Source organism: Plutella xylostella, chromosome 10 (genome assembly GCF_932276165.1).
Source record: "Plutella xylostella chromosome 10, ilPluXylo3.1, whole genome shotgun sequence".
In the NCBI taxonomy this organism is placed as follows: Eukaryota; Metazoa; Arthropoda; class Insecta; order Lepidoptera; family Plutellidae; genus Plutella; species Plutella xylostella.
Window position 1 is genome coordinate 1,866,190 of NC_063990.1, and position 27,683 is coordinate 1,893,872.

The 27,683-nt window shown below is 38.5% G+C and overlaps 2 protein-coding genes across 10 annotated transcripts in view; one reads left to right on the forward strand and one right to left on the reverse strand.

The window, feature by feature from the left end:
- The window catches only part of LOC105390148, a 304,252-nt gene that overhangs the window by 152,479 nt on the left and 124,090 nt on the right, over nt 1-27,683 (forward strand). For 7 of the 9 annotated variants that reach the window (XM_038117789.2, XM_038117790.2, XM_038117791.2 and 4 more), the window contains one exon: nt 26,248-26,384. In XM_038117789.2, the coding sequence (XP_037973717.2) occupies nt 26,248-26,384 (137 nt within the window). Of the gene's footprint in view, nt 1-137; nt 1,048-3,801; nt 4,115-26,247; nt 26,385-27,683 lie in introns of those variants that run through there. The other 2 variants (XM_048623488.1, XM_038117797.2) reach the window with 2 other exon arrangements.
- Nucleotides 19,450-22,055, reverse strand: LOC125489050. Its single transcript, XM_048623492.1, has 2 exons — nt 20,913-22,055; nt 19,450-20,733 (listed from the first exon to the last, which is right to left on the reverse strand). Exons 1-2 carry the CDS (start codon nt 22,053-22,055, stop codon nt 20,725-20,727), a joined length of 1,152 nt encoding a protein of 383 aa, XP_048479449.1. The 3' UTR covers nt 19,450-20,724.

Sequence of the window (27,683 nt, forward strand, 5' to 3'; positions counted from 1 at the left end):
GACATACTTATGAGATGTAGTCAAGGATATAGTTAATTCAAGTTGACATAAGTGCACCTTTCTTACATTCTTCATGTTGGATTAATGTTTTTTTTTTATATATTTCAGGTAAACAGTTAAATACATTAGCAGAAAAAGATTGCAGAGTGAGTAAACACCACAAATATTTTAATTACGAGGCCAAATTTCGTTAGCGGCCAAACCTTTGAATCGCTGTGAAAAGGTTATCAGAAAAGCCAAGGAATTAATTACACAAGTAAAATACATAATTCCACAGATAAAACGGTTGACCGCGCCCGGGACCACCATAAAACAATTTAATCAGAACAATGGTTTTCGGGACCGCTTAGTGAAATATGCGGCCATTTTGGAAATTTAATATTTAAACGGGATCGAAAAAGTGCTATCCTTACGATTATTTAGTGCAGCGTTCTGTTGTGTTATCGCTAACCGTAATAATTTACTTCTCGCAGGACAAAGAGGCCAAATAAGTTGCACCCTTCAGTGTCCAAAATATAGACCGGCAAGGCTAGTGTTGCTGCTGTGCTGAGTTGTAACCTCTTGATTTAAAGTTGAGTTTGGCTTGTGGAGGTGCATGATAAATCTGGCTAGTTAGTGTAGGGAGTGTGCGAGTGAAGAGCGGGCTGGCTCGGGCCGGCTTGCGGGCGACACGAGCCAGTGAGGGGTCGGCAGTCGAGCAGAGAGGACGTGCCGCAGGCTTAGCGCTGGTGGGATCGTGTGTGGAACGCTTTCGCTTCAAAATATTCAAAAATCGAACACTCGTAGTTACAATAAAAAGTGTAAATAAAAGTGATCTTGTATCCGGACTGTATATTTGATCGGAGGTCAATGAACTTGTTGTTTACAAACATTACGTATGAACTTGCAGTGGTTTGCTCAACGCGTATTTGTTGCTGAGTGCGAAGTAAAATTGTGTTTCTGAAGTTAAAAGGACTTTCGTGTTTGTTAAATAATCGCTTGTGTTAATTTTGTTGGTTGAAGAGAACAGAAAAAGGAGTAAAAATTATTTTGTATCAGTTTTTCAAGGTGAATACTTATGTATAAGTACTTAAAAACCTACTTAATCTTTTTGTTTCTTTCAATATCTTTTAGTTTGTTTGTATACATATATTTGTTTGTATTCTTAAGTGCCTATGTAATATCGTACTTACATTTATTTTTTAAGTTTGAACATATCGATATGAAATCTTAATTAAATTGCTGTATAATTATAAACTTTAAATAGAGCTGATCCTTTAAATTACCCGAAACGTATACAAATTAACTCAATACACAAGCTCTTCTCAGTTTTTAAAAATACTACAATCGCGTAACAAAAAAATCAAATAATAAACATAAAAATCATTAAGTTTAAGTTTTAAGCATTACATATTATAAAAAACGACAAGGCCATAATCTACCCCACATCTAACAGTATTTTAATCTAACTATCTGTTACTAGGGGCCCTAACCCTTCCACTTATTCAAACCTATCTGATATCGATCGACTCCAAGTGTGCGTTTATAGCGAGCAACAGCTGACATTCGTATGAAAGAAATATGAGGATTATACTGTCTGGCGTCGTAATTGGACTATTGATAGGGAAAGAAAAAAGGCATAAGTAGGTGGGTGCTATCAATTGATGGTCTGTACGTTAAAAATCATCCATTCACTATGAACTAAAGCGGAGTTTAACAACATAGTACAATCTGATTCTGTTCTGAGACGATCACTATCCGAAAAGTTTCTCTCACCAAACGTTTAATTACTTAATCTTTTTTTAAATACTCTATAATTTTGATAATATTTTATTTATATGCTTCACCGATGATAATCTGTAAGTGAACAGCCCTATGAATGGCCTCCCCACAAACACACGGTTCGGCTCTGCCGCCATGACTCACGGGTTTTGCTTGTAAAACAATCTGATAACGACATTTACATACAAATTAGGTAATAATACTTTTCGAACAACTGTCTAGTCTGTTTTAAGTAATTACTGTTATTTAGAACTATTGGACTCATTTAATACAGACAATATGGGCGAGGGTGACGATGAAATTAAAAGGTCACTTGGAGTATAAATGTTCAAGTTAAAAATTTCGGCTGAATCACAAACTATAAAGCCACCTGTGACAAAACTAGTGGATAAAATACAGCAACAAACGACACAAAATAGCAATAATTCAATAACAACAAATATACTTACGGTCGCCGCGTGGGCAGAACAATAATTTAAACGCAACCTCAAACAAGTCAACTGTAAAGTGTATGGAGTGGACACAACTCCTACGTACGTAGAAGACTAATGTTAAATAATGGATAACAATATCGAAACGTTTCTTCAATGGAACATCGAAGCCCGCGCCCACAGCGAAGATAAAGTCGTCAAATTTTATGGTCGCAGGAAAGAATCAAGTTGGTCCGTCTCAAAATAGATCCTGAGAGGACAATTCATAACATGGCCCGTTTTGTTTTCGAAACAGATGACAGAGTTATGTTTCTGAAACATGTGAAACTAAAAGAAGTTTCGTATGGCTTATAGAATCCAATAAAATAAACACTGCGAAATAAATATTTAAATAAAGGATATTTTAAGTTTTCAAATAGTTGCAATATAAATGCAAATTTGGTTGTGTGTAATTGGTCAAGACTAAAAGAATAAACAATGACTTTGCTTAAACGCATTTAGCATTATTTTAGAACGACACAATAAACCCACGCGCATATTAGCAATTTCGTGCTTGAGTCCATTGGAACATAGCAGCATGTTTAAATTACCATAAAGGCAATGTTTACATATTTGAAGCAGCGCTTTACATATCACTTCACTTCAAATTAATGATGGCCATTCAAGCATGAAGTTGCACCTAGTCATTCAAATTTCATTCTGTAAATATACTACAATTTGTGATAATATACACAACATTTTGAAGCAATTATTATAATGGCACCAAGGCGATATCTCAGTACTTCCGCTATCATCGTGATGAGAATGCAAGCTCAAAAACAAAATGTAACTACGATCAATGGCTGACTCGAATCATTAAATGCCTTAAGCCTGCAATTAAAGTGGGCTTTTCAATTCTCAAGACTTGTAAAGCCTTCTTTATGGGCACTTAAATTGATTTGAGAGCGATCAAACTGAAATTGCTTCGATTGCGAGCGTAGTGACACCATAGATAGCTGGTGAGAAAAATACTGCAACTTAGCACATTGCGGAAGTTTACTCTCTCACTTGTTTAAATTGTAATCGCCTCGCTTCGCTTTTGTTCTCCTATCGTACCATATTTGCATTAATAGTATTTAAAAAACATAATAATAACTAGGTCAATAACATTCCCTTTCTTTCAAAAGTCATCAACATTACTGTTACTAATTATTATATTCATGATAGTAAATTAAATTAATTAAAATCTGATTTCATCACCTTTGTCATGATCTTATTTCGTCTCGATTGCATGGTACAAGTTCACCCACGCACTTATCGTAGGCGGTCACTAAACGAAAGTATGATGGAACCCTTCTGACCCTATTTAGGGTCAGAATTTCGTAACATGCTAATAAAAACATAAACTTCTTGTTAGTATCACCATGACTCAAGCTTTAGATGTGAATTTGGTAATACTCAATGCGTTTGGTTGCTCATTTATAGCTTCATAATTTTTGGTTTTTATATGTTTTTTTTTCTATATTGAAGTTTATGTATCATCTTAATTACTTGTATCGTTTTCTTCATTTAACATCGTTGCGTTTTTGCACCGAGTACCTAATATTAACACCGTATATTTTCCTTACAGCTCTTCCAATCTGATAATACCCCAATGACTGATTAAAAGTGTTACTTAGACTATAGACAATGTGCTCAAATTAGACTGTTCTTATTGTGCTAATGCAAACTGTCCATTTTTGATCCTTTAATAGTGTCGAAACCATATGTGTGTAAGACTAACGTAATATGTGCTAAAACTGTTTTTGGTGAACTTTGAACATTATGAACTGATGAGTAAAGTTGGAATTCGGCTAGAGGTTGGAGAGCAGCGGCATTGATGGCTACGGATGGGCACCAACTTATCTAAATTGAACAAGACCAGAGTCTCCGGTGTTAATCATGTTAGTATTGAACGCATGTTACATTTCTTGCTCTGCTTCTGTCGTACTGATTATTATTTTTTGCATTTTTTACCGAGTGCCTTTTTTATTTAATTCTTGTCCTTGCACCGACTGTTTAAATTACGTATGATATGATATATCATTTATGTAAATAACTACATTTGAATAACTATAGCTAAATGTTTTTCATGGGTTGAGTTCCAGAAAATATAGTTTGTCAAATTATTTAGGTGAAAGTTAAAATTAATCGTGAGTTTATTGCGCTCAGGCTTCCGGCTTGCTGAGTCACACAGCTCAGTAACATACGTTATTTTTACCCCAAAGAGACCAACTTGTAAATCATCCTTATTTGTCGGATAAATATTTTTTCGCGCGCTTGTTAAATTGTAATGTATTGGCTGCTTTTGGAATTTCTTGTGTGTTGCTGTTGTTACATATCTCTTTATTGTTACATAATATATTATAACTCATATTTTTGTGGAACCTCTCCGTGATTTAAGTAGTTTTGTTTTTCCATGTATATAAGTTTATAGTTATAGAGCTTTCATTAGTTTTCGTGCCATTTTAGATTGTTTTACATGTAACTTTATGAATATAATAGAACAGATTACACACGCATCTTTATCGATGATCTCATCATACGATATAGCCTTTTCTACTTGCATTATCATTAATCATTCCCTATCAACACCACTTTGTAAGATTAGCTCGTCATCACACCAGCTGATGCATCATGGCACATCATCATCAATCAATCATGTACACGTGTCGATTAGGACATTTTGCGATTCGAAAATAAAATCATGTTAAAATTTCATTTGTCAACGCCAATTTTGGGATTAATATTTAAAAGCCATAGAAAAAACTGATCTTTGTTTAGTACGGAGTACATACGCCCAAAAACCAAAAAAGCTGTATTATTAAAACGCAGTATTGACTAATGCCAAGATATAGTTTTATAAGTGACTTACGGATTATTTTGACCAATCACTGTTATAAATTCAGCAGCTAAAAGAGAAAATGAAAGCGAGTAATGACATAGATAAATAAGAAAGAAAAGGGGAGGATGAGAGAGAATGTGGAGCAATATTGATCTAAAAGCAGTAAAGGCTACAGTTACAGCTGAAAGATGATAAAAAAGACGGCGCCAGTTTGACGGCCCTGCCACAGCTACAGCGAGCAGTTTGGTACAAAACAGGAAAATAAGCGAAGTTAATGGCCACCATGAATAAATTCCCCATAAAGATCAGACGCTAGAGTGACTGCCGCAATTGATGCTGAAACTCCAAGGACATACAAAATAATTGTAGACTGTTTTTACAGATTTCACAAACACATAATACTAATATAAAAAATTCATAATACTAAAGTTTAATGGAAGAAATTATTACAAAATAAGAGTTAAAAGGGGAAACTTAATGCAAAAAGCATTTTCAGCCAGTCAACGCAGGAGAATTATGTAAAAAGGTGGAATTCAATATATTCATTTAGTTTTTCCAAAATTATGCATGAAGCTTAAAATGCTTATAAAGCATATCACGAATGTATTCCTATCAATTTTATAAGCTTTAAGTTAAGGTATAGACAAGATTTCGGAGATCGATATAATATCCGCTTTTCCCTTTCCCTTGAACCGGATATAGTAAACAGCCGCTACGACTTCCGGCAGGCGAGCGCGGGAAAATTCAATATCCGTTCGAATACGAGATTATCGAATATTCGATTACTTACGTCGGGATTACTCCGGACCCTTAAACTTTGATTCGAGAAGTTTCTCATTCAAATGCTCGTGTTACGGATCACAAGTTTGTAATCTAATTTTGGGTTAACGATTTAACTGTGAATGTATACCTACCTAATTGCAAAAATCTATATAGGTAATTATGTGGACATACAAGTTATTTTATCAAATTTTTTTGAAGTGTGTCGGTGGCCAATACTGGACGTGGAATAGGATTTGTCACCACCATCATCATCATCATCATCACCATAGTGAAAGGAATATCGAGTCACATTAGTTCTCAGCCAGTGACAGCCACGATAAAATACGATCGATTCATACATTAAATACAATTATGCATAGTATCCACTGAATATCCCATCATACCATTCAAAATTAATTAAAACGCAGAAGGTAGGTATATTTGGTCAAAATCTAGATTTTAAATGTTGAAATGTGACACGAGTATAATTATAAAATCGATGACACGATAAGCTATACTCAAAAATAATTGCGGTTGGCTACCGAATTTAAAATCTCATTACTTCTCTTTTGGGAAGTTTATTTTTAGTGTAACAAAATATCCTTGTGTGCACTATGGCTGCACGATTTTACTATGCACCTCGAAAACTTTGTTGTCGGGTGAGATTACATGAAAAACTATTCCTCGATCTCGAATTAAATGTACATCCCTGCCGGCTAATGCTGCTAGGCTAAGTTCACGTAATTGGTTATCGCTGCACGAGGCGGCGAGATCAAAGTGTTGCGCGTCCAATAAAACGTCGAGCTGTCAGTGACGACTGCCACTACACTAGGGGTGTCAGCGTCACCCACGCGTGTTTTTTTCTGCAAATTCCTTTTATTGAATCATGCCTACACCGTTTTGCTGAACAGGATAGGAATCAAATCAATTTATTACGCGCAACTTTACTATATTTGCGAAATAGTGAATTCCTTTTTTGTGACGTGATTTTTCCTTTAATCTTGTTGAGTATAATGTATTTGCTCACAACTCCCCCAAATGGATGGTCAGTCCCAGTCAATACATCATGTATAAGTCAGCAAATGAATTGCATTTGTACAAATAGAAAGGGTGTGCCGGTGGATTCTGCCAATATTGATTTACTGCATTACGTTTTACATTACATGTATACACATATTTATACCAACATACTACCTAAACCCTCACTCAGTCACTGTTCAGTTTAAATTTACTCTTCAAAATCACAGTAACTCATTTTCAGAATGTAGAAATTGATATAATTATAAGGTATATGTTAACAAAAAAAAAAGAGAAATATAATATGTATGTTTCATGTTATGTGAGTGAAGTGTTAGAACTTTTCGTACGTACCTATCTATTTGTAAGAACCACTAAATTTATATCCTCAGGACAATGTCCATGATAACGCCATTACGAAAAAGTCTTCCAAAAAAGAAAACTCAATAGGATTTGCTCAATTTTTCGCCCAGTAAGGTGTTTTTTTCATTTAATTCCAAGCATCCACCCTTGTTTTCGTGTGGGGTGACACCGCACTGGGGGTACACGAAATCAATACTGGCCAACTGTCGGCTCAGGCGTTTATGTGCAAATTATAAGATTAAGCACGATTATTTGCTAAAAAGCGATATTCCTAAGAGACTGGAGCTTTTTACGGTGAATTTGCGCTATGTCCAACAGTGGACGACTGATGATGATGTCGATGAGACTATCTAGTTAAATAGGTACCTTTTCTCAAAGATCATCAAGACAAATTAATATGTGTTAAGTACAGTATTTAAAGTATTTAAATTTGCCAACTTATTCAACCATACTGCCCCTACACGTCGAAATGAAAGTAAAACAATGTATTCGAAACACACTTACAATTGTTTGGAGCGAGCCCAAGAAAGTAAATTGTTGCATTGTTTCCAATTTCATCTCTATCGTAGTCTCAAGTATCTTATTATATTGTCTATCGTTCCTTAGTCCGTAACCAACAATGTTGTACGATAAATAATACCTTGGAACGACTCCAAGGAATACGTATGTTATTTATTATCCGTTCAAGGTATTATTTTGTCCGCACAAATAAGGTATAGTGAACGGTTATGACAGGCTATCATCATATATGGGTTACTGTTTATTTGTTGCTCTTACACACTTCACTTGTATTAGTTCTACTAACCTATCCATATAAAATAGTGCAGTTATTAAGCTCCGTGTATAAACCGGCACTAAATTTCAATGTCCATAGCATTTAGCTCATCTAGTACATCAGCAGTGGTTCTCGGAACATCCAAGCTAGCATTAAACAGATCAGCGCCATTATGTTTCGTATCGCGTATTTCAATACATTCGGCCGTCCATCTTTCTGTCTCTACATTAGATATATCGGTGACAGGTTTATGGGCCACCTCTTGCGCACAACCGCCGGCAGATTGCAGTGACCACCCCGCGACCGAGGGCGTGGGGATTTACAACGATTTTGATCGGACACCGTTTCTGTGATACGCAAAGTGAGATAAAAGGGTTGTTTGAACCCAATGGTATGTTTATAACCATTCCTTGACACGAATCATTCTAGTGTGTGGCAGAAATTGATGTTTTTGCTGAAACAAAAGTATATTTTTATTATATTTTTCAATCCGTGTCAAGTCTAGACAGTCAGTTCAGATGGCTTGGGCTTCCGCCTCACCAGTCTTGTCGGTTCTTTCAAAAGTATCAATTAGTGAGAGCAAACAGAAATCCATTGTCTTTGAGCGATCGCTCGTTTGTTCTTGAGGGGCTCTCGTTAAAAACACCCATCCAACCGTAAGGAGCCGGCACGCTTGCAGTTCCCTTGCTTAAGTCACTTCCAAAGTTTGGATTATGTACCGTCAGCAGCATCATCTCGATTTCTTTCCGCATTAATTCCACCTTGATCCATAAACCCTTATTAACTCAAATCTTTATAAATCATAAAGTTACTACCTCTATAACATGGAAGTTGCATTACGCAATTATATTCGGCGAGTTTGCTAATGATGCAACGGTTTTTGCTGCCGGCGGTACAGGTTCCCCAGGGATTATAACCCCGAGACTCGTGGTCGGATCTCGAGAGTAAATAGTGTTTTTTGCTCCACGATCCCGCGCATTCCTACTTTAGCTGTGAGCTTTAGTGGCTCGTGGAGTAAAAAATGCCAACGTCCATCGCTAAATAAATATTGTAGATTTTTGACGGTTTGGGCTATTCATGCTCTTTGTTGTGAGTAGTGAATGAGTAGGAATTGTTCGCTATGGCATCTTAGAACTTATTTTCTCCGGTCCAAAGCTTATTTCGCTCCAGCTGATTATTCAATGTAACTGAACTCTCTGTGAAGGGTATTTCTATGCTAAAATTGGAATGTTTTCAATGAACTCCATTTATAGGATTGGCATGCTTTGTTTTATGAGATGAATATAGCCGGAGTTTTCGTTGAAGTTAATGTAATTTAAAGTGTTCATATAGCAATATGTATAACGAGTATGTATTCTGAGTACTCGTAATATAATTATGTTGGTATAGCAATGAAGCAAATAATATTTTTTATATAATTTTATAAACTAGAAGAACTGGTATTATGATTATGAATGGTTTAGTGATTACTTAAGATGACCATAGTACAGTTTCGAGAGAGGTGGTAGCTCAGTCGGGTGAGCGCCCGCTTCTCACGCAAGAGATGCGGGTTCGAATCCCGGCGCTGACATGTACCAATGAGTTCGTTGAATTTAAGTACAATGTATACCATCGCTCTTACGGTGAAGGAAAACATCGTGAGGAAACCTGCATATCTAGATTTAGCACATCTAGATATGTGAACCCACCAACCCGCAGTGGACCAGCGTGGTGGGAAATGGTCCAAGCTTAGGAAGGCAGTTTAGACCTTGGGGATATGCACAAAGGTTCCACTCGAGAGAGCCATTTGCAGGTACTGACACCCCTATATACAGAGAATAGAATAGAATAGTACAGTTTCAATTTTGATGTTGTCGTCATATTTTTATAACCCAACAATTATTTATGTTCATAATAATTGATATTATTATTAGAACTAGGTATACTTAATATATGTTTTGAGAGAATACGACTCTAGGTCCACCCCGATAGAAGCTCAGTCACACTTAGGCACGAGTCACCACCATTAGGATCCATCACACCACATTTGCTAAACAAATTGGCTTCCATTAAGCCACGGACCTAGACGTTTTAGGTAAATGGTGCTTTAAGCGCAGATGTTGGCTAACAGGCCTCTATACATTATATCCTAGCAGCCAGTTAGTATTAGCTATTTAGAAATCTGATGAACAAGGCATAATTAAAAACACTCGACATGGAAAAAAAACTTTAACCACTATGAAATATATGTATTATTCAAAAAAATCATTTAAAATTTGAACAAAATAGTTAAATTATTAGTAGGTGATTTTCCGATGCGCTGGTAAATGTACCTAATTTTGCAGACAGCGTCATTTAGCTAGTTTTTTTTCAGTGTAGAAGTAATTGGGTGCTATTTTCACTGTTTTTTTGTTTTGCATTGCTCGAGAGTGTAGTTCATCATCATACAAATTTGGGAAATGTCCTTCAGTTAGCCGTGATAGTGACCGCGAAACTTCAACTAACAGATTCACCCGTGCCTATTCAAGCTTTTGTGAATTAATCCAATCCAGTCTGGCTCTGAGGGTTCCGCCTAAATTCCTCAATAATTAGTCCTTCGTACATCCAATCAAGGATGGAGGACCGGCGATGTGGTCTGTCCGTCCGCCCGTACAAATTGTCGGTTGGTTACCCAAATTTATATTTCACGGTACCCAAAGGGTTACTCTATACTGACGAAAAACGAACGTATGAGGGCTGTCGCGCAATCGGCACGTTTAACACAACGAGATAGAGTCGTAGTTCGCGTAGCAGCGCTCCGAAACTAAATTTTTCGTCGTATAGAGTGGCCCCCCAGTTCTGGCATACCTTTGCGTCTCCCGAAATTCTATGAATTCTCTATTAGGTATTTCCGCTGAGGTGGAATTTACGTAACGATCTCCTTTCTACAGTTTGCAGGAATTACGTTATGGATGTAATATTATTACGGACCTTTTTTGGGAGATACTTATTTATAATACTTTGTCTTGCTTTTATGTCCAATGTTACATTGTTGATTTGCTTACTGGACTACCATTAGGTGCAGTTGAAAGTATGAAAATATAATTTCACATTTTGTTCAATTTTATCGATAGATATCGAAATGCACAGAACAAGTAAAAACATAAAGTGAACCTAGAACACACAGAATTGCTTGTCTCAGCCAGAGCCTAGCAACAGTTATCGAAATCTAGACGGGTTTCGATTCTATCTGCCTTCCACATGAACGAGTGCCTTTTGATTTGGTTTGTAAATGTGCATCAGACGAACCACAGAGACCTGGAGAGACCTAGAGTCTAGATAGATGCAGCAGGATATCTTGATATTGGATTTGGCTTCTGTCGATGCATGGTGATGGAGTATTGGTACGAAGATTTAGCATTCTGAACTTAGGTGCAAAGGAATAAAGTACATGTTGATGGAAATCGCGGTGGAGTGAATTTTTCCTCGCTTGTAAGGCGCTGAATAGTCGATAAAGCGATGCTCTTTTATGATTCGTCAGTCTTGATTTATATATGTATGAAACGATTCTATTTTCAGCCTATCAATATTTTTTCAAATAGTATAATGTAAGGAATCCTCTAACTCCATTAAGTTAGCTGCTATACCGAAAAATATGCATAATTAATATAATTATGTTAATTTGGCTGCTAAATTATTATTATTATCATTATCCATCCTAATTATTATAAGCATTGGCCCAGTTCTGAACATACGCCTTTGCCAAGAAAAAAACCAACAATCTGTGAGCCTTACTCAATAAAAGCTAAATGACAACAATACATACCTATAATTATATTTTATGTTCCTTCTCTTTTCTCCATATTGAGATATTAGACAGTTCATTTTTCCATGTCAAAATTCTTTCGCGCTACACTTACTTGCAATGGCTTCGCAGTGAAATGTTCCTTCAACTGCCCTCTTATAAGCAGTATATTGGATTATCATAAGAAGATTACTTATAGAGCCCCTTCGATTCATGCACTTCGCCTTACATGATTGTTTATTGAATTATTTATCACTATAAGCCTTATGAAATCTTGGCTAAACCTGCACTTTTATGGGGAGTGCCACTTAGGGTGAATTCGTCCAAACATCACGTTACACGAGAATAACTATACCGGAATAAAATTTATACGCGAGTAAATATCTGGGATAAGTACATTTGCATTCTACCAAGTTATACCATGATTAATTGAATGAACGATGAACGAAACTGTAATGCAACTAAAATAGAAATAGCTGCGTTTCAAAGCATGCAATAGAAATGACATGCCAACTTAGTTTGAATGGATTATAATAATGTCCTCCTAGCCGAATTTCGACTACGGCGGCCAATCTCATTTGAGATCAGCCATCTACGCAGGAGTAGATTATAGTGCCCAAGTGTGTGCGCAGTACACAGGAGCACTCTCTGTTCCATCACTCTCATAGCCCAATGGGACGGATTGACCGACACGACTGGAGAGAGCTAGGCGCAGGACCGACTGCTTTACATGCCCATCCGACAGCATGGATCGTTTCACTGTTTCGGACAACAGGTGATCAGCCTTCTATGTCCTAACCAAACTTAGAACCACAATTCAGAAACACTAATTGATGGTCCCACCCGGGAATCGAACCCGGGACCTCTGGGCCATGAAGCGAAGCTTTAACCACTAGACCACAGAGGCAGTTGTGATGGATTATAATAGTATGAATGTTTTAATATTTTATTAGCGGTTGTTATTCTGAGAATTTGCCTTTTAACGTACTTTTGTTTATGTTTTGACAGATGTGTTTATATGTCATTATGACGGTTTTCTAATCAGCTGATGTGCTGCCGCCATTAAAAAATTACTCTCGGATAAACACTTTACACAGTCAATTTTGGCGGTATAAAATTTTATTCTTGGGATAAGCTACTTATCTTGGTTTCAGGTTTGGTAGAATGCAAAATCTGCTTACTCGCGAGTAACTGGTAGTTTACTCGTGAGTAAAAAGTTACTCGACGTTGGTCGAATCCGCCCTTAGGGTATTTTAGAGACACAGTGACAGATCGTTGTCCATAACTGATGTACAGTGCGACAAACTTATCTATTCCGGTGACAGCTCACATAAATGGTAATATTTCTTAATTCTAAAAGATTTTAAGTTTGCTCGTATTGTTTATTCGCTCTTGTGGTGTTAATAAACCCATCTAACCTTTTACAATATACAATTCATTAGTAAGTAATGATATATGGATCAATTTAGTTCGCTCTCACCGGAACAGATAAGTTTGTCGCACTATACCTTACTCAGTAAAACCCTAAATATTATTTATATTATGTACCTACTCCATATTGAGATATTCGACAGTTCATTTTTCCATGTCAAAATTCTTTCGCGCTACACTTACTTGCAATGGCTTCGCAGTGAAATGTTCCTTCAACTGCCCTCTTATAAGCAGTATATTGGATTATCATAAGAAGATTACTTATAGAGCCCCTTCGATTCATGCACTTCGCCTTACATGATTGTTTATTGAATTATTTATCACTATAAGCCTTATGAAATCTTGGCTAAACCTGCAATTTTATGGAGAGTGCCACCTAGGGTATTCTAGAGACACAGTGACAGATCGTTGTCCATAACTGATGTACAATGCGACAAACTTATCTGTTCCGGTGAGAGCGAACTAAATTAATCCATATATCATGACTTACTAATTAATTGTATATTGTAAAAGGTTAGATGGGTTTATTAACACCACAAGAGAGAATTAACAATACGAGCAAACTTAAAATCTTATAGAATTAAGAAATATTACCATTTATGTGAGCTGTCACCGGAATAGATAAGTTTGTGGCACTGTAATCATTTTTAAATGACTTCCTTTCTAATTGTGTATTCCTTTAGTTTGTATCTTACAGGCCATGTTTTTTTCGATCTAGTCATAAAAAAAATTACTTTATCATTATTATTATTATGTTGTGTCGTTACCATCTCGGGACCATGGGGTCCCGGGCATTTGGAAGGCGTGCATGGGGCCGAAGCCAACATGTAGAGGCCCTTTTGACAACATTAATCTATATGAAATGTGACACTAACCGACGATTTTCCCTGTGAAAACTATAGAAGCGAACCCAAGGAAAATCCCCGGTTAGTGCAGGACAATTGTAGGATATGGAGAAAACTAAAACAGGGTTATGGAATGGGGTGCTAAATGGACTGGGTATCTGGGACTATGGAAGGACTATGGCCCCTGCCTGGACCTATATGTTTCACATACGGATAAAAAGGCAGGGGGTGACTCGCACACACATTAAATGGGCCCCCCAAAACAGTCGCTAGCACATTACAGTGACGTAGCAACCAGGGGGCAACATGGCATGAGGTGCTGAGGGTGGAGAGGTATACCAAGGCTCTCAGAGCAATCGCGGATGCCGGTCAAGACCCCTACAAGCACCTTACTGGGTAATACATCCTTCCTCCGAGCATTTCTGCTCTAGCGGTACACCACTCAAGCCAGCCAATGAAGGCAAGCAAGAGGTGGGAGATCCTGTTCCTCGTCAGTGTTCACTCTGGACAACCAATAAAGGCAAGCCAGAGATGAGGAACACGGGTTCTCCCCGGCATCGGGTGGGTGGGGTCGCTAATGCCCAACAGCTCGCCACAAGCTGCCCTGCCGCTTTATTATTATTATTATTATTATTTATCAAATTGCATGTTCCTATTCCAACAGTCTTGATATGCTTCTCCGAATAAACTGAACTTTATTGATTGACACAACTACAAACAACGTTTATAAGTCTCCAACATGACTGCTTGCTATGAGGGGTTGGGTATGACTCATGGGTTTTTTTGGGGTTGCGAGGGATTAAGAAGACATTGATTTTAATTGGTATTTTTACCATCCTATTGATGAGTGCAGCTGGACAGCGTTTAGGGATTATTCTAATGAAATATTTGTGTTGGGGCGTAATTTGTTGCAGGGTTGGTAAGATTTTAGTCGTTATTTCCTAAGTATTGGCTAATAAAGTTTCATGTTTATGAACTTACAGGTTTGGTTGCTAAAAATAACATTAAAACATCTGCTAGTTCAATATGGTTTAGATAATGCGAGAAATAGATATTATATATTACGTATACTTATTACCTTTATGGGTAGTAAGTAGAATGCAGATTAAAACCTAATTCTTAATAGTTGTATAAAGTAGTACACGAGACTAAACACGTAATAGTTATGTAAATTTTCCTTTCAACCCCGTTTTTAGTGACAGCTGATATTAGGCAGTGGCTCCCTCTGTCTAATTTTGCTTGCAAAAAGCCGCGTGGCGATCACGTGTCAGCATTTCAACCAATCGCGCGTCATTGTTTAGCCTATGACGTCATCATACTCCACCTCCATTGGGGGATTTCGTGGGAAATGCCTATTATGAACAAATAATCACGGGGTATTATGTGGGCTTCTCTAGTTACCGTGTTAATTAAGAGTAAGTTCCGTATATTTTGTTTGATGTGGAAAGATCGGTTTATTTAATTGCAGCCCGTAAAATTAAAACAAACACATTGATGGTTACAAAAGGTTTCTCACGCATATGTTAAAAAATAGATAAAAGCTGTATATTAAAGTATTATACTACCCAAAGTGCTACAGTACAACTTTAGTTCAAATTTAACTCCTGTGTCGCATGAAATAAGAAGCCAAACTGTCAGTGAGCATCCTCGCCTGCACCTGTAATTGAAAATGCAAATGGCTAGAATAAGTATTTATTCTTTAGATGAAACACCCTTGCTAATACGCCTTCAAACATCCCTTATTGACACGCTGTATAACAGGGCCGTATCTCCGTTTACTTAGGCGTTAGGTATTAAAACGAACCCTTTGAGCCGACTTCAGTGCTACACGAGCATTGTACTATGGCTTTTTACAATAAACAATATGATATGATGGATATGTAATCACTATTATGACAATAATAATTTATGATGTTAAAATACTTATAAACGTTATTTCATCATCATCATCATCCCGTTATCGTCTACAGTAGACGAAGTGCAATAGATGATGCTGTAACTGCTGGACATAGGTCTCTTTTAAGAAGCGCCATAACAGTCTGCCCTCAGCCTTCAATATCCCTTCTTAATGTTTGATGAATACGTATTGAATTCAAATATTTCAAAAAAACAAACGCGTAGCACTGAAAATGGCCTTAAATTGGAACCCTCAACTTAGTGTACGGGGCAAACCTGCAAATAGTGTTAGCAAATGTTTGCCCAATATTGCTAAATCAAGCCCCGTTTGAACAGATTTGCCTACCGGTTGTTTTGTATGTGCTCATTGAACTTGAAACTTAGAGCCGTTTTGCAAATATTTTTTTGCATTTTATGGGAGTGAACTTTAGGTAGGTATATTTGAATGCGTACTATTTATTAGTTATTTCCGGTGCTTCCGTGTGTAAATAAAAATACTAACATAAAATATGAATACATAAAAATCGTACACTGCCGGGCAATGAAAAAGTTCCACTCACAAAATTCCGACAGCAAACAACCTCCCTTTTTTCAAAGATTTAATTTAAAATTGGAACAAAATATTACCGATTTTAGTTGGTAATATCCTGATGCTCTGATAAATGTACTTCAATGTTGCAGAAGACGGCAATAAGCTAGCCTTTTCCGTAATAAGTAATTTGGTGCTTTTCTCAGTGGAAACTTTTCATTGCCCGTGAGTGTAGTATTACTTTCGTAGTAACACCTTTTCGTCATACTCATTGTTCCACTTTTCCAACACGCTGTGTAAGCTAGGTAACTCAATAAAGTCTCAAATTAGTTTCTTCTAACACAACATATTCCAAGAAACCCCATTATACAACCAAATTGTAGAACCACTCACGCTTTCGTCTCTCACAAAGTGGTGACATCTTAGCGGCAATTAAGATCTAATTTTGGTGGACAAAAAGAAGATTTGTTGCCCTCCCTAACGACTTGTTTGGCTATGTCCAGAAATAGTTCTCGGCTTAGCTTCCTGAGGACTTATTCTGGACCACACACGAAAAAAGCGCTCGACCGTCAAATTGTATAGGTTTCCCACATGGTAAAATTTCTAGCGGTATGAATAATTGCCAATTTCTCCATTCTCGGTTAGAGCATAACCAGGGAGTAGTGGTTAACTTTTGACACATCTGTCATGAATTTTATATGGAGATGACGTTTAATTTACAAAACAATCCCTGTCGGTTAGATAACCGACAATGGAGAAATTGGCACTTAACCTCTTAAGTTTCACACCTGAAAACGTAAAGTTAATCAAAATTTGAGTATGGAATGTAGCGCTGTTAGAATTGTCGTTGAGTAAGATTTTTAATCATGCTTAGGTTTATTTACTTAAGTGCGAAACTAGTGAATAGGTTTTATTTTTTGCGGCGCTTCATAACTGCAAACGTACCTACTAGTAAATATAAAGCCGCCCAGTTTTTTTTAGATTTATTTATTCTGATACAGTATATCACATACATACAGCTATTTAACGCAGTTTCTATGTTACGCAGAAATACTAGAAAGATAAGATTTAAATTATTTCAACCAAAATCCAAGTGAATACCAAAACACCGCCATAGTCGGTCACCTATTAACTTCTGAAATAGCCCTTCCAACACTTTTCAAGCCAAAATCTAAATCGGTATGTTGTTTTAAAAAAGATGTTTCGTCCCCGTTTCGGCTATTTTAGTGAGTTTCCTCTGCGCAGGCGGCGATCAGCGGTGACACCCGTCATTTAAGCCGACAACCGAATTAGATGATGAACAAAGTTGAAATAAAAACAGTTAAACACCTATGCTTCAAATTCAAATAATATTTATGCTGCATTGTGGTATGAGATGGTAACAAATTAGGTACACTCACGGGCAATGTAAAAGTTCCACTCACAAAAATCCGACACCAATTTTTTCAAAGATTTTTATTTAAAATGTTAACAAAATATTATCGTTCTTTGTTGGTAATATCCTGATGCGCTGTTAAATATACTTCAATGTTACAAAAGGCGTTATTAAGCTAGCTTTTTCCATTTAGGATTAATTTGGTGCTTTTCTGAGTGGAACCTTTTCATTGCCCGTGAGTGTATTTTGTAGTTACACAAAACTCTGATATAAGTATATATATACTTTGTTTCTCGTTATCCCAGTATGATCTTCAACGCAAAACTTATATATCCTTATGCATGTGCATGTACAAGATACACAATATTTTTATCCTTATAAATGCCGCTATAAATAGTCATAAATATTATGCTTAGCACTATTTATTTTACCAAAGCCACCACGCACATCAAACGCATATAAACAAAATTTCATTGATTTACAGCTCTTTCGAAACTAGGTTACGAGTGATGAGCATAATATTTCTGGATTAAACTACTTGTATTTCATTGGAGATACGGCTATCGTGGCCTAAGTAAATGATGTATTGGTAGGATTGGTATTTCTCACGGTAGTAAATAACTAACAATATCACTATTTACCATATTTTTTTACCATTCATGCTAAATTTAATTCGTTTTGTATTAATGTGTGTGTGTACATGTATAAGTCTATTATAAAACATGTCTACAAATATCATACAATTAATGCTAATAATAATATAGGTAATTTATCACAACTACCACAGTTTATTACGACAATAAATCATATTGCCATCTAAATATCTCAAGTGCTTGCTGCGTGAGCTGAGTGTTTGATGTGTAATCGAATTCCGTGAAGCGTGGTCGACATTTCCGAGTGTCAAATCCACGGATGTCACATTGACAGGTGACAGAAAGGGTTGTTTTGGTTGGTAGGAGTGTGTGCGCGCCCTAAAGTGTCGTTTATTTCAACACAGTCTTATTGTAATAGCACGATACAAATTTTATGTAAAACGCAATTCGAAAAATGGAATTTTATAGTTAATAGACATTATCTGTGTCACTGTAGCTCGGAAATAAATGAACCTATTGCAATGTAGGTTACTTGTAGGTACTCACCTCAATCTTTAAAAATGAATTCTCTGCCCTGCAAAGATCATTTAAAACCATATTATGCCGCATCCTACATTTCGATCCTTTATACGTCTTTTCTTATGAAGAAACGTAAGTCAAAGCACTGAAAACTATATATCTCTGAGTAAGTCTAAGTATAAAGAGTCTTAAATAAGTGATTCATTTAAGGGGAATTTATTTACCGGCCGCCCGCACCGCAGTACGGGCAAGACTAATTTTCAATTAAAACTTCATTAAACTCAGCCGGAAGAAGCGAAGTTTGCCCTCACTCGATACCATCTCCAGAGTCTCCAGACCTTCACGTAACACTGTTTACTTTTAAACCGAGGTAGACCACCGGTTGAGAAACTTCCAAAGTAGACATAGGAACAGTGATAATAGAACAATTTTACCTCGCAATAAAATTGATATTATGCTCCTGAAGCCTCGTCCGGGAAGAAGATGAGAGCGCGTCTTTATTTACTCCTTTTTCCTATGTTTTATCCCTGTTTCCCTCATGATATCAGTCTCTTTTGTGATTTGACAGCTGTCAGTCAGTGCGGATATACCTAGAAATATCTGTGCATACATACGTCACCCCAGGCAGGTATGGCGGGCGGCCGGCGCGTTGTATAAAACTAGTTGCTGGGCGGCCGCGCCCTCATTGCGAGCTCATCTTCACCAGGCAGCCTTCAAAGTCCCGGACGAGGCTTCAGGAGCATAATATCAATTTTATTGCGAGGTAAAATTGTTCTATTATGCTCCCTTCGCCTCGTCCGGGAAGAAGATGAGATCTGTTTGTTATCGCCTGGTGGTAGGTATACTAACAGGTAGCAGGTAAGTATAGGTATGAATGAAAGAGCTAAAATAGAATTAATAACAAAAATCTATTTTAAACAAATAATAATACAAATCGTATCAGTATTACAGAAATATTATAGTTAAGTAAGTACCTCAATAAGAAAGTCATATTACAACTTATGTACATAGTGATTGATTTATTCAGAACTTAATCAGAATACTTTACTAATATTTAACTAACTAAAGAGGGTTAAATAAATTGGATAATCGATTCTTGGGTAGGTTATTTGTTCTTCTAATTTCTTTTTTATAATATTTTAGAAATGTATTAGGTTGCTGCCAGTTACCTTTCGATAAAATTTGATCTAGGGGTAAGTTGTTTAACCAATTTAGAGAAGCTACAGCAGCCCTAGTACTCCCCGGTGTGGCTTTTACATTTGCATCACGAAAAACAGTTTTAACCCAAGAAGCAATGACTGTACGGGAGGCAGGTTTTACTTCTGAATTTGTTGTTAAAAATAAATGTTTGTGGGAACCACGTTTTTCATTACTCAAATTAATAACATGTCTTATCCAAAATACAGGACAACAGGACTCTGAATCAAAGTTTCTCATAATTTTCCAACCAGATTGTTGATAATTAGGTTTATCAGTTTTAGAGCCGTATAAGGGCCAAAATACAATATAATCACCATTATCATTAAAATTATCTTCGTTTATACATAATAAAGTTAAATCATGCACTCTACGGCCTGAGGCCAATAATAGAATAGTTGCACACCGTCTGGATGCCTCAAACAAAGTGATATTAGAAGGAGGATTACGATTTAACCAAAGTTCTAGTTCACAGGGATCCCATATTGGAGACTGAACCATCTTAGGTTTACTTATAGCAACTGATTTTAAGACCTGCTTCACTAGTAATTCAGAACTAAGTTTAAATTTTAAATGAGGTTCACAAAATGTTGAAATAACAGATTTATGAAGCTGAATAGTTCTTAAGGAGAATTTGAGATCAAGATGTAAATGAGTAAGGAAACGAGCAACATCCGCGGGGTTAGGTAGAACTGGATGAATGTTATAAGCCGTGCACCAATTTAACCAACGTTTCCATGCTGGTTTGTACACAGAGAGCGTAGACTTTCGCCAACTGTTTGTAATGACAGCCAACTCCTTTGCTGACCAGCCTTTCAAGAGATCTTCCCAGCCTGTACCAACCAAGCCTCCAAAATTATACTGTCTATCTTCGGGGGAGGCCTCATCGTGGCTGTGTCGACTAGGGTTTCCTTGAGTTTCTCTATTTGGATTGGACCTTGAAGTACTCGGGACTTCAAATCCGGCATCCAAAAGGTCCTTTCCCATCTGGGAGTTATTAGTATGTACTGACCTTGACACTTGTTGAGGTGGATAAGGATCTTGGGAACCAGATAAGGTGGTGGGAATATCCAGCCCAGGCGGTAGTTCCACTCCTGGGTGAATGCATTGCAAAATTCCGCCTGTTGATCTAGGAAGTCCATCGTGCAGTACCTGTTTACAACATGTGCATTCTTGGAGGCAAATAGGTCGATTTGTGGATGACCGAATACACGAAACACAGGCTGTGCCGCACAACGGAGTAGGTGCCATTCGGGTAGTGGGCGGTTTCTTGACAGACGGTCCGCCGAACCGTTCAGGGATCCTGGGAGGTATTGTGGAACGAGATGAATGTTGTAAACACTTGCCAAGTGTAGAATGTCTCGGGCCTCTTGTAGAAGGGCCACTGACCTGGTACCCCCCTGGTTTTTTAAATAGGATAATGCTGTTCGGTTGTCCGATTGTATCAACAACGATCGATTTTTTAAATGGTTTTTTCGTTGTGTTAGTGCTTTGTAAATCGCATGCAGTTCTTTCCGATTCGAGTGCCAAGATGTTTGGTGGTGATCCCAAACTCCCGCCATTGTTGTGTTGTTCAATATGGCTCCCCAGCCGTAACTGGCTGCATCCGTGACTAAAAAGTCTGTTATCGGAGGGTTGTGAATTGGCGTCGCTTTGCGAACCGCAAGCTCCCACCATTCCAATTCCTGTAAAACCTCTTGAGGAATGGTCATTTTTGATTTTGGGCTCCGCCGTAGGTCCCGGCAGTGGATCTGGATAAGTCTGCAGTGCAGTCGGCCCAACGGGATGACGAAGCACGCGAAGTTTAGGCAACCCAGTAAAATTTGAGCCTGTTTGAGACACCAGACTTTTTTCTGACGGTACAACTGTAACAGATGTAATATCCGGTCTTGTTTCTTTATCGGTATCGACTTTAAATTTTGTTCGAGATCCCATAGTATGCCCAGAAATTCCAGCTTCCTGCCAGGAGTGGTTATGGATTTCTGAAAGTTGATGTTCCAACCCAGAAACTTCAACAGATGTAATGTTTGATGAATGTGCGATTGAAGGACTTCCTTCGACTGGCACGCTACAAAATAATCGTCTAGATATACGATTATCCTTATACCACGATGTCTGAGGGTCTCTGCCACCCAATTCGTAAGGGATGCGAAAATTTTTGGGGCACAAGAGAGGCCAAAGGGTAGTGCGGTCATTTGGTAAGTTACATCCTGATAAATAACCCGAAGGAACCGTCGGTGGCTTCGAGATATAGATACGTGGAAATATGCCCGGGATAAATCTACCTTTGCTACCCAGTCCCCGGGTTGCAGGAAGTTCGGGACATTGTAATGGGATATGAGCCGAAATTTCATTGGTTGAATGTAATTGTTTAGGTTTTTCAGATTTAGTATTGGTCTCTGTGAGCCATCTGACTTGGGAACCAGGAACATAGGAGAGACGAAGCTCGCCGAGCTGTCTGCAGGTTCCAGAATTTTGTCGTGAATCATGAGTTTTATCTGTTCCGTCATCTCTGGTGACACCGGAGTTGTATTTAGATTGTATTTGTTGGACAGTGGTGGTTTTCTGAAAAAGGGTATTCTCATTCCCGATATTATTTTTAGATAGTAAGGGGGGGCACCGAGAAGCTTCCAACGATGGTAAAACAGTTTTAAGCAACCCCCCTGAAACGTCGCCGAGTCATTTGAATTTGCGACGCTTGGCGTCGTATGGTGTGGAACGTGAAGAGAACTCTTCTTTACGTTTTGAGGTTCTACTTGGACCTGGGCAGTCCTCGGTGAAACGACGGTAGCTCGAGTGGTTAAAGTCCCTTTGGTAGTTTGAATCTCGAAAGGACTGAAATGGCACATTCCGCTTATCATGATTGGGTTTTATGTTTCGGCTTTTGTTTACATATCTTTTTGAATTTGGAAGTGAATCCCGCTTGTTCATGTTAAAGCTAGGCTTTAAAAAATGTTTTCCGGTTCCACCATTTTCAACGAGAAGTTTGTTCAGATGTTCGTTTTCGAATAAATGTATGCTAGATGGGGGTATTTCCCTGATTTTTTCAGCGAGAATTGTATTAGAGCATTGTTTCAGAATATTATTTCTCCTACTCTGAATAATACTGGCCCGTTTGCCACACAATATTTGAAGAATATCGTCACCGCATTTAGTAAATTTTGAATCGTCAGTGAAAAGTTCCTTTACTTTTTCAAAAATTGAATCTGAAGTTAGGTTTCCTTCTTTAGAGGACCAATCTACCAATGATTGCAACCGTTCTTGCAAGGCATTTCTCTGAGTAAGTGCAGCGTGAGTTGCTGCTGCTAGAGTATTCTCGAAATCTCTTTGAATGTTAGAAGCGACATCGTAAGGTTTTAATTCCGTATTTGTTTGCAAGGAGTAATAACCCGGTGTAAAAAGGTGTGTTTTTTGTGTTTCGAAAAAGGGAATGTTATTCCAGTTCGATGTACCAAATCTTTGTAAACAATTAACTAGTTCAAGCTCTTCGGGAATGACTGGTTTTATAGTTGGGACTTTGCTTTGCAAATTGGGGGTAGTCGAAGAAAAAATATTTTGCTTTACACAGCTAGCTGAAGATTGAGTCTCAACCATAGCCACGGGGGTGTTCTCCACCGGAGTTACGTCCATTATATTTACATCGGAACACATGTCGACGGACTGCGCCGCAGCCCCGTATAAAGATGTGAGATCACCAGCCTGGTGATCGATGGTATATTCCAAACCCTCAGGTTGATCCTCAACTGCGGGAGGATTGATTTGTCTCGACAGAGAATCAATTTTTTGCAGAATGTAGTCGATTTTCCTAGAATCTTTAACATGGCGTTGTCTACGCCGGTTGTATTTAAATGATGGAGAAGACATAGGGCTATCACTTGAATCACCATAATAATTTTCACCAAAATAATGTGAGTCACTCACCGAATCAGTGGGACCCACCTCCTCTGCCTTCTCTTCCATGGTCGCAATATATCAGGAGCTCTGCTTCCAACCGCTGCCAAAGACGCAATGGGGGCGCGGCCGCCCAGCAACTAGTTTTATACAACGCGCCGGCCGCCCGCCATACCTGCCTGGGGTGACGTATGTATGCACAGATATTTCTAGGTATATCCGCACTGACTGACAGCTGTCAAATCACAAAAGAGACTGATATCATGAGGGAAACAGGGATAAAACATAGGAAAAAGGAGTAAATAAAGACGCGCTCTCATCTTCTTCCCGGACGAGGCGAAGGGAGCATAATGAATAGATATAGAGTAACCCCCTTATTCATAAAAAACTTACTGCAGGTCTAGTACAGGTTTGATAGTTTGTCGAAAACTATAAAAGTTTACGTTTTCTCGCATACTAAGTGGCGCTTCTAATGGAAACTATCATGAAACTTTTGACAGATAATGTATGCAGATGACAGGAGAAAACGTAAACTTTTTTCGTTTTCATAAATGGCAAAACCCGTACTAGAGGGTCTGGAAGTTTTAGCTATTGCACTGTTTTGTCACTACCTGTCAAAGAACAAATAATTGTTCTCTGTGAGAGTGTGACAAAACAGTTCAATAGCTAAAGCGTACAGTAACTTTTTTATGAATAAGGGGGTTAGACTATTAATTGTGGAACGTTTTCATTGCTCGTGTATTAACATGATAATAACCATAAAGCTGGCAGCTCAAAACACTCGCAAATCGATCTGGAATTCTGTTGAATATTCTCGAATCTGCTGCTTATTGGCTCCGATGTCCAATCTCCGTGCCATTACGGAACCCGCCTTCAATATCCGAGCGGCATTATTACAGCTGCGTGTTGTCTCGTCGATAATATGTACATCACATGATTATGGGTAGCAGCTTAGGTATACTTATGGCTTGTTTGCCGGTGTCTGTTGCGTAGCTATACCCATCAAAGGGCTAGTCAGAGGTGACTCGCAAGCGAGCCATCAGCTTTACGCTGAAACTACTTTCCACTCACGAGATAGATGGCGAACCGTATCGCCTTTATGGCATGAGTACAATGTAAGTTTCCTCACGTGTTTGTTTATTGTACTCAAATTCCTAATAAAAATTGTTGGTAGTAGCCAGGACTTTCAACCAACGGCCTCCCGAATAAAATAGTGAGATCTTATACCTACGTTACGCTCCCATGGCTCACTAGTAGTAGAGTAGCGGTAGGTAGGTAGCTGCAGATCGTTTATAGATTAAAAGTCTGTGATTGGTGAATGTCTGGTGCACGCAGGCGGTGGACGTGACAGCTGCGGCTTCCATTTGATTGCACCAAAACTTATCGTTTTGCATTTTGCTGCACATCCGGAAATTACGAGGCTGCGATTGACATATCGACGAAAAATATATGGGAACTTTGTCAAGGTCCTATGTACCTATCGGTTACTTAAATTTTAATGATAAATTATAAAAAAAAAACTTCGGTCGGTTAATTCGGTCTTTGGAAAATAAAGGAAACAAATCCTACTGCAGGCTAATTTTACAAAATAAATTGCAATTTATAAGAGCCAATACCCGTCTTCAACGTCGTACTGCTATTACGGAGATCAAAGACGTCATGTTTTCGACAGAGATCTAGATAGGTCCGCTCTGGCCGGCACCGGAAACGGTCCGGGCTCAAAATTGGATTTTTATCCGAGAGATGTCACGATAAAGCGTCACTTCCGCTTTGCCGCTTGCAACAGCGGGAATGTTTCTCCGATTCCAATATGGCGACGAGAGACGTTTGACGTTGTCAGAAATAATACTGTTTCTGTGTTCGGTTTTTAAATTGTTGCACGTCTGCGAAAAATTAAATAACCGTTTCTTTTGGTAGCTTCTAAGTTTGAGTGGCTTTATCGCCGCTTCATCGATGACAGTGGTCGTGGTGAATAAGTTGTGTATCAAATGCAATCATCCGGCTACGGAGAATATGTTCGCTTTTTATATGGCGTACCCAGCATTTGGCATCTGCTGGGTGATTCTGTAAGCCGCCGGCTTTGCAGCACTAAAGAGCCCCAGCCTTGGCCGGTGGGCTTGTGTGTAGTATCTTTTAGGCTTCCTGTGCCTTGCTACACAGTGGACAGCCAGTCTTACTGCATCAACTATTTCTCTCAAATCTTCTCCTATTTAACCTCTATCTCTTTCTTTCGCAGCGCGAGGGAGCGGCCCGCAACGATGCGGAGCGCGAGCGGCGCGCGCGCGGCGACTGGGAGGCGCGGGCGCGCGCCGCCGAGGCCGAGGCAGGGCGCCTGGGCGGCAAGCTGCACGCTGCTCAGCGGGAGATTACCAGGTACGTTAGCCAATCAGGAGAGCGCATCTGTTATAGCTACCGAATAGAGTGGCCGAGACAGTATCCTCGGCTGATCCTCGACCAATGAACGGCTGGCAATGTAACGAGTGCTCGGCCGAGGATACTGTCTCGCCACTCTACTCGGTAGGTGTGACAAGGGTTTTAGGGCGTTTAATGGACATCCTAGCGCATACTAGGTGTTGCAAAAGTATGGGTAAACGACAAAAGGGGTGAATTTTCAAAGGTTGTAGAATAATTAGCTATCAGAAAACTCCCTATTAAAAGAGTTACTAAATAGAAGAATGAAGCATTTGGTCCTTCGCCCACAAAAAGCATTAAAAGAGTTACTAAAGCAATTAAATGCAATAAAAACAAATGCAAAAACACAAACCACTGCACCTGGCCATTATTTGCAAATGGTAATGTTGTCTACCGCCGCCGACCGCCGTAACAGCCCTATACGGCGCAGAGTGAATGAAAAAATACAATAATTGCGAATCGATGGCAGAATTGCGGCGACGTAGCCAAACGAAACAGCCAGGCAATATTAATAAACTCCGACGGAACCAATTAAAATATTTGCGCCGTCATTGCCTTCTGTAAATATTCGGATTTCAAACAGCAGCATTCGAATTTTCGAAAATCGAATATTAGGTTCGTTACCGCGCCGAGTTCGGTAACGAATTTGCTGGTGTCATCGTCGCACTTCGCCAGTCGTGCGATTTAATGAAGCCATTCGATATTTGAATCCACGAATCCGCGGTGTATTGGTAACTGACTGTTATGGCTATGGCACAGTTAATTTAATGAGCCGTTAAAATCACGAACTATTACAGCTTACAGCTATAATGGCGGCGTAGTAGCAATTCCGTTAATTTGTTGCCATTACTGTCTCACTGTTTATGCAGAGATAAAACTATCAATTCATTAAGAAGTTTACGTGTGCCAATTTCGGATTTCGATTCGTCTTCCGCGATTGCCCGATTGTTATCGCCACCCAGTACCTTATTCCGGTAATTAACGAAGTTTGAGTTCCATTTTCAAATTTACGGAGCCTCTGTAATCGGACTGATGTCATTGGATGGCGATAAGCGCTTACCCGATTGGTCGATCGGCTGTAACTTTGTTCGAAATACGAACTTTGGGATTTACGGGCTGCAATGTTATGGATTTGACCCAATTTGCAGGGGTCTTTACTCGGGTGGAATTGGATTTTTTCGTCTCAGTTACGAACGCCGATTGCCTTCATTATCCCTTCTATATTCCAAATTAATAAACCGAACTGAATTTATGATAGTA

Bases quoted from the DNA above. Each gene is read 5' to 3' on its own strand.
- LOC125489050 (XM_048623492.1), bottom strand. From the start codon at position 22,055: ATGGGATCTCGAACAAAATTTAAAGTCGATACCGATAAAGAAACAAGA.